Source organism: Nannospalax galili, unplaced genomic scaffold, assembly GCF_000622305.1.
Source record: "Nannospalax galili isolate Female #2095 unplaced genomic scaffold, S.galili_v1.0 scaffold1200, whole genome shotgun sequence".
Lineage (NCBI taxonomy): Eukaryota > Metazoa > Chordata > Mammalia > Rodentia > Spalacidae > Nannospalax > Nannospalax galili.
Genome location: NW_008347131.1, coordinates 2,589,079 through 2,597,834, shown reverse-complemented (window position 1 = coordinate 2,597,834; position 8,756 = coordinate 2,589,079). Strand labels below are relative to the sequence as shown.

The 8,756-nt window shown below is 36.4% G+C and overlaps 1 protein-coding gene across 1 annotated transcript; it reads right to left on the bottom strand.

Annotated features, from left to right (window-relative positions):
- Positions 1-7,605: 7,605 nt before the first annotated feature.
- LOC103742550 (olfactory receptor 4A16-like) lies at positions 7,606-8,517 on the bottom strand. Its single transcript, XM_008843654.1, has one exon. It carries the CDS (start codon positions 8,515-8,517, stop codon positions 7,606-7,608), a length of 912 nt encoding a protein of 303 aa, XP_008841876.1.
- Positions 8,518-8,756: the final 239 nt, after the last annotated feature.

Here is an 8,756-nt window from a genome sequence, read left to right as displayed (position 1 = left end):
TACTACCCAAAGTTAAATACTTACCGTCTCTGAAATATCTGTGTAGAGAAATATAGATGCTATATTTACATACTTTTGCATAAAAGACCAAATTTTCATGAATAAATTTTCAAACTCAGTACTTTCATAAATAAATTTCAAACCTTTCAGTTGAAATTTCAGTACTTTCATAAATAAATTTCAAAACTTTCATAAATAAATTTTTAACTCAGAAACAAAGAGTTAAAACTGAAAGTGAGGTACATGAATTGTTCTCCTTTCATTCAGTAATGGTAAAGCAACAAAAAAGACTTTAAGGATTTACAAATACTTCTATGTGTCCCTCTATTAAATGTTTGCATAACAATGGAAAGATTGAGAAGAAGAAGAAGAAAAAACAACTACAACACTGAGGGAGACTTCTGCAGTCCTTCACTTATTGAAATGAATAATTCTAAGGCCCTTCTTTCCTCTCTATGAACATATCCTTTTATCTACCCATTTCTCAGGCAACTGAGATCAAGTACAATCTCATATAATCATGGTTGGACACTAGAGAACATGGCATCATATGGAACAAGTACAAACTAAGACACCCTACAGGTTAGATATAATTAAGTTGCTGGAAATCTTCTGGGTCGTTCTGAAAAGAAAGCAACTCTCCATTTACCTGTGTAGATAATTTTACGTGGTCAGGAAACTTTTCACATCTTTGTTATGCTGTTTCCAACTGAAGAAGCTGTAAGGTCATTACAAGTTAGTTTGTGAGAATATTTAGAACAAATTCGAGGGGAGAAATCACTCCTGAACAAGTTCCTTCCCTCTCAAATAATTCCCTGGGGAAAAGATTTAGATGTTGCAAAGAGAACATTTAAATTAAATAAATGTTATAATTTGAGAAGAGAAATTCCAAAATAAGATAACTGACAAATTAATAGCCAAGTACATTATGAAATACTTCAGCGAGACGAGTAGTTGGCAAACCAACATAAAGGAGTATGCTTGCTCAGTACTTTTACCCAGCCACATGCTAGCAGAACACAGCTTTACTTTAATAGTCAGAGAGACACTGCCAAAGAAGTTTGACCAGGAAAGAGAATTTTCACTTGCAGAGTCCATTGTAGTTGACATTATAAACCTAAAACAGTAAAGTCAATATTACTTCTACACTTTTGTTTGGAATGGAGCCTTTTAATTGAGCTCTGAATCTTTATGAAATGGAGAGATAATAATTTCATTCCATTCATTCAGTCCGAACATCAGACACCAGATTGTAGCTTGATGTTGAAGGAGGATAAGGGGTGTCTCAGACCAGGGAATTCAAACAGAAAGTAAAATGAAGTTACAGAATTTTTTCATTTGGAAAAACACACTGACAAGAGAATATTCATTCTTTCCAGCAATAAGGAGCACTCATTCCTCCCCATGGTGAATAGAATATCCTATTAAAATGGATCACCACGTCTGTAGACTCAGCATTGGATGAATGGAGAGAGGCAGACATTGGGACTTCACTGGACAGGCAGGCTAGGAAAACAGTGTTCTTCAAGTACAATTAGAGATTTTGACTCATTAAACAAGGCAGATGGTGACAGAGAAAAAGACTTCTCACCTTCAAATACACCCACATGGGAAAGTATAACTGCACACACGTGAACACATGTAAAAAAACATGAAGACACCACACACACACATACACACACACACACACACACACACACACACACACATGAGCACACCCAAAGCCTGATAAGGATACAAAGATAACAACAAAAAAGGAAACTATAAACCAAATTCAATAAGGAACTTGGATGTAAAATATTTCAGCAAAGGGGTTAGAGACATGGCTCAGTGATTAAGAGCACTGACTATTCTTTCAGAGGTCCTGAGTTTCGTTCCCAGTACCCACATGGTGGCTAATAACTGTAGTAGCACCAGTTCCAGGGGAATCCAAAACCCTCTTCTGGCCTCCATGAGCATTGCATGCACATGCATATAGGCCAAACCATTCATATATATGTACTAAAAATAAATCAATCAAAATTAGTTTTTTAATCTCAGTAAAGTGCTTGCAAATCAAATTCAAGAACATATTAGACAAACATACATCATGACAGCTTTGGATACATTCCAATATTAGGGTGGGGGTTATTGCTTCACACCTGGAATTAATGACAGAAATCACATTATCATCTCCATAGGCAAAAAAAAGACATCTGAAAAAGCATAGCACATATTGGTGATAAAATCCTGAAGAGGTTGAAATAGGAGAAAAATATCTTAGTAATATGAAGATTTTAACTGACAAATCAATTAGAGAAGTTTATACTAAAGGGGAAAGATGGAGAGCAGTTCCTCTAAAGTCAGACTGACAATGGTGTCTACTGTCTTCACTTTGATTCAGTATATGCCCTTGATATATTAGCTAGAGCAGTAAGACAAAATGAAGAAAAGTGATGTGGATGGGAAAGAAAGAAGTCAAGTGATTTCCTATTTGAAGTGAACAAGATGATATAATTAAGACTGTATAAAATCCAATGAAACATTCTTAAATCTGTTACATACTTTGTGAATTTTTACAGGACACAATGTGACCATAAAATCAGTACTTTTACCTACAAGTTCTGGGAGGTAATCAAAGTCTCTGGCAACAGCCTATGTTATTTTGGGAGTCTCTGCCGCTACCCTGACCAACATGTCTAAGGGAGGTTTCCCCTGTTTGGCACTGCAATTCTTGTTATGTAATCTTCAGATATATATGCACTTAAATTCAGCTGTTGTAAGTGTATTTTCAGGAGGGGGTTGAGCTAATATATTACCCTCTGTTTTTTTTATGCCATATAAGCTTTATTTATCTCTCCTTTCTCTTTGTCTTACCTCCCTCCTCCCTCCTCAGTTTAAGTATTTTCTCCATGATAATACCTGTCTCCCATTATCCCCTCCCCTTGAGTTCCTTTACCCCCATGGTTCCTTATATGTCCTTCACACCTCCAGTCCCAGTTGTATACCTCCATTTCCCCCCATTGGCAATAGAAAAACATCTGTTTTCTATTATCCTCTCTCTCAGGCTCTTTCTTTCCCTTTGCCTTCATGCTTCCTCTAAAAAATCAATCAACAGTCCAGCCCAGTTGTAAAGCCTCATAACCACAATGTCTGGCAGAACAAACTATCTCTACCAGTGCAATAGTGGCAATTGTATCTAGCAGGTAGGTAATCAACAATCTTCTAATTGGACTTAAAGTATTTCAATGGGAGGGAACTAATTGGTGGTAGGATAAATATAGTCAAATACACATGGCTGGAGAAATGATAAATCCCAGAAAAATCCTATATCTGTCATATCTCTAGACAAATTAATTACTGTATGCTAAATGTGGATTCTTATATTTACAAACAAGCATATAGTACATGACTCATCAGAGAAGCTTCTTTTTTGCAACAGACAGAGGCTATTACACATCTCCACAACTGTTCCCATATAGAGAATATATTTCTGAGAGATTCCCAGCCCTAAGTGACACATCTACACTGGAACCTCTACACATAAGCCTCATGGAACATAGCAGAACAGGGGTGGAGAGAATACAAATACATCCTTTACTCTCAACAGTGAAGCTTCCTCATACAACAGAATGTGATGCACACAGAAGGCCACAATTGGCCAAACTGTGTGTTCCACTCACAGCTCAGGGACCATTGTGGAAGAGGGGTGGAAATATTGTAAGAGCCAGGGTTGACGCATGAATATGAGAAAACAGAGGTTTGCAGTCCTCTGCGAACTTGCTCAAGAACTTGCAACAATAGTGACAGCATGCAAAAGACTCATGCCAAATCAGACAAAAACCCAGCATAGAACAGGAGAAATGAGCAGCAGGCCCCAACCCTAGTCAAGGAACTATTGGTAAATGTCTACTGCTGGTGAAGGAGAGTAGATCTTCTTAACTGAAGATCAACTTAAAGTATTTAAGATGCCATAGTATGACTGAAGGCCAGTGTATGAACTTGTACCTAGGGACATCTAGGTACAAATACTTGACCGTATATGCATTAACATAGATGAAATCTGGTGGGGGGGTCGTTATAGGGGAGGAAAGGGTAAGGGGTCTACATTTAATTAAGATGTATTGTTATATGAAATCCACAAAAACTTAATAAAAATGAACAAAACTTAATAAATTTTTACCTAAAAATAATAAATTAAAAATTTTATAAGTTCAGAAAGAATTCAAATCCTGAAACTGATAAAGACATAAGGAAAACCCTCTATGATACAAAATTATCAAGTGCTTCTTTACTACTGTGAAGCTAGTAAATATTTTTTAATTTTTTAACATCCTTACACATTGAGAAAATGCAAAGTAAAGCTATTTTTCTATTCTTTTTCATCCCAGTGAAATAGCTAACATCAAGGATTAAATCAAAAGAAATTCTGGTGAGCATCTGAGGAAAGAAGGATCTATGATGACTGCTAGTGCAGCCCCTGTGCATCTCTAATGGAGGTTTATTTCTATATTTTTTGGTCCTTGATAGTCTTATGTTTTGACTTTTTAAATGATTTTTTGTAAATTTCATCCAACATATTTTTATCATATTTAGACACATTCTGTTATCTGACTCCCTTCTAGATTTCATGTATTATATTATGTACACATATATATTTATATTTCATGTACTCTATTATAGATTACACATAATATTATATATAATATATGTGATTAAGACCTATCAAGTCAAATTTGTGTTCCCAAATGCCCTTTGCTGTCAGTCCATTATCTGGAGCCTGAGACACATATATCAAACTTCTGCCTCTCGAGATTCATGGATCGTTGTTTAAGAGGACCAGAAGAGTCAGAGAAGAGTCAGAGGTGGTAAATGATAAGCCAACAGAATTTTCCAGACAACTGGGAAGTTATTCATATAAACTCAATGCAATGGCGACAGCATGGACATATCCTATGTAAGCGCAAGTTAGACAAAATTCCAGCACAGAAGTGAGGAAGTGGGGAAGAAACTGCAGCCCTAGCTGAGTAACTCCTAACAACCAATAGCTGCTGGAATGGGGAGAATTTTTAAGGGTGTGATTCTGGATAGGAGAACCAGGATGGAGATTTCTTGAAAAAATAAAAAATAAAACCACCAAGGAACCAAGCTGTACTACTCCTGGGTATATACCTGGAGGTCTCTAATTCAACATATCACAGATTTGTGTGTATTCATATTTAGTGCTGGTCTAATCACAATATCTAGGAAATGGAACCAGTCTAGACATCCAACATCAGATGAACAGATAAAGAAAATGTGGCATACCTATATGATAGAATTTAATTATCCATAAAGAAATTGAAATCATGACATATAGAGAAAAATAGGTGGAATTGGATATCATCACATTTACCAAAGTAACCATACTCAGAAAGGGAAATGCTGTGCTTTCTTTATATCCACATATTAGATTTTATCATCTATATATGTTTGTATATGTTGGTGTGGTGTGGGAATACTTCATGAAAAATGAAAAGGAATCATGAACAAAGAACAGATATCTTAAGAAAGAAGAGAGAGGGTAACAGAATACCTGTGATAAGAAAGTACAACGGGAGCAATCGGGGAGGGAAGGCATTGGCGATAAAGGAAGATAAGAGGAATATCAACAAAATAAAGTATGTGTAAAAACACTAAAATCAAATTGATACAGAGAATCACAGATGGTCAACATTCAGACAAGATACTTCAGAGTCTTCAGTCATAAATGGGACACCCATACAGCACCCTCTCATCCCAAGGCATGGACCATTGCAGAAGAGGCAGTAGAAAGACTATAAGGGCCGGAGATGGTAGGTCAATAAAAGCAAACTGTGTTGTCTGAACACCAGAAGGTACTTGCCAGTATGAACCCATAGAGCTCATGTAAGCATGGAGAAGACCTGTGCCAACCCAATGCAGCCACAGGCTCAGCAAGATGGGAGAGGTGGGCAAGAAGTCCCAGACCCAGCCAAGAATCCATTGGATTTGATGGATGTTAGGAGAGGGAGAGTCAGTTTTCCCTCCTGGTGTGATGCCTGGTAGGTTGACCAGATTGAAGCAATAGACCCAACCCAAGAGCATTTGGAAAATAACAGATTAGACTCAGTGGGTCTTTAAAATGAAATACATAATAGAGGATAATGTAGTGGGGCACCTCAAAACTGACCATAACTATGCCATGTTCTATGATTAAAAGGGTGTGGGGGGTGATGAAGTTATTATTTTGTTCACATAAGAAATCTCTTTACCTTCCATAAGAATCCCATGTATGACAGTAAATGCATTTAATATAAACAATAACATTTATGTTACAACAATACAAAACAAAACAAGAATTCAAACTCCTGCAAAGCATACATGGTGTTTCATCATGTAAAGTAAGCAGGACAAACCATGCCCATTTGTGATGTTCCAGGATAGCTGCATGCTGAGAAAAATGTGATTTAACATATATTTTAAAATAATTTAATGAAAATAAATTATTCTTAAGTTGATAAGGAAAATATTGAAGTTAAATACAACTTTATGAACACAATGTTTTAAAATAGGCTCTCAATTGCTTCACAGTAAAACAGTGTAAGAAATATTCTTTTTAAAATGAAATCAATTTTTATTGATTTTTCATATTTCATACATAATATATCAATCAATATTAACCATCATTACCCTTGTCCCAATAAGCTGCTAGGTCTCTGTTCATATGAACCTACAGGAATGGTGTCAGCATGCACAGGACCCATGCAAACTCAAACAGACAAAAACCCAGCACAGAACTGGGAAAATGGACACTGACCCCAATCTTAGCTGAAGAAATATTGGAAACTGATTACTGCTGGGTGAGGAAGAGCTGATCTTCCTAAAGAGAGACTCTAGATAGGCTAACTAGACCTAAGAAGCAGAAATAAGCATTCTCTAATAAATGGAAAATGTTAATGGGTAAGGAATATTACAAACTTTATTTTAAAAATTGTTTTCAGTATGGCTTCAAGAATAAGAATCTGGTTTCACCATAAACTGCATGACATCTAACAAAGATGCTTACAGATTGTGTGATAAGATAGGCACAATGTAGTCTGTTATCTAAACACCTGAACTGGAAACCTGGAGACGACGACACAGGAATAGGAGCAACCATAAAGTAAGGCACATATTGCAGTTAAATAAATCTGCTTTGCTGGTAGACTAACGGATAATTGCTATGGAAATAATTCTCTTTTAGTCTTAGAGGTGTCTACTAGCCATAATCCTTTCTCATGTGATCAGAAATAACTAACACTGTCTTATCACTTCTCAAATGAAAAGAATGAATCAATTTCTAATAATTCATTTCAATTTTAAAAGAAAACAATGTATTCAGGGTATCTTAATTCCTCCTGTAACAGGACAACATCCTAGGAATTTTATTGTTCTTCCTGAATTCTCAAATTAATTCTAATCTTAAAGGATAGTTTATTCTTCTTTTTTGACAGCATTGTATACATTAAAATGTCTTAAGGGACTCCATTGAAAGGATGAAATTGTCCTTTTCTGGAAATTATTTCTAATTCATTCTTTAAAATTGGTAACATTTCAACAAGGAGAACTTCCTATTCAATCAGCAGATTACATTTTACAGCAGAGTTTTTCCATAGATTTTTTCATCTCTGAATTTCTCAAAGTATATATCAAGGGATTCAACATGGGAGTTATAACCGTACAAAAAACAGTAATGCATTTATCAAAGGGAAAGTTGTAAACAGGTCTTGCATACAAGAAAATACAAGGAACAAAAAACATGACAACTACCAGTATGTGTGAGATACAGGTAGACAGAGCTTTGTGCCTCCCTTCCAGACTGTGAGTCTTAAGAGAGTTTAGAATTATTCCATAGGAAACAATGAGAAGGCTAAAGATCACAATACACATGGCCCCACCATTGGCAACGACAGTTATACCAATGAAGTAGGTATCCATGCATGCAAGTTCCAGTAATGGGGCCATGTCACAGATGAAATGATCAATGATATTAGGGCCACAGAAAGGAAGGCTATAAACAAAGAGAATTTGAACCAGAGAGTGTATGAAACCTCCAACCCAGGCCACACCAAAAAAGGTAATACATACCTTTCTGTTCATAATAGTCAAATAGTGCAGTGGCTTACAGATTGCCAGATAGCGATCATAGGCCATGGCCACCAGAATGACTATATCAACACCGCCAAATAAATGCTCTATGAAGAGTTGGCTCATGCAAGCTGTGAAGGAGATGGTCTTTTTATCCCTTAGCAAGTCTATAATCAATTTGGGTGTAATGGCAGTGGAATAAAGAGCATCCATGAGTGACAGACATGCCAGGAAGAAGTACATTGGGGAGTCCAAAGAAGGATTCATAATGACTGTCACCACAATGAACAGATTGCCCACAATTGTCACAACGTAGATGAGTAAAAACATGAAGAATAATGCTTTTTGCCCAGTAGGATCCTGAGTGAGGCCCAATAGGACAAATTCTGTGACATTGTTGCTCTGGCCCATTGAAACTCTTTTCTCAGAGATGAGAGTTCATGAGAACAAGTCCTGCCCTGAAGGTGTGAACATAGCCATGAGTCCACTATGGTATGGAGCAGATCTTCAACATCGTCTTCTACAGTGATGAACCTGCAATAGACTTAGTAAATAATTCCTGAATTCATCTTACAAGAATCCAGAGATTTCCTGTTGATAATTCAATTTTACCTGTGATAATTTTACCAAACATAAGACTAGCAGCACTA

What these genes read in the sequence shown, in the direction of transcription:
- LOC103742550 (XM_008843654.1), bottom strand. Translation starts at nt 8,517, where the DNA reads ATGGGCCAGAGCAACAATGTCACAGAATTTGTCCTATTGGGCCTCACT.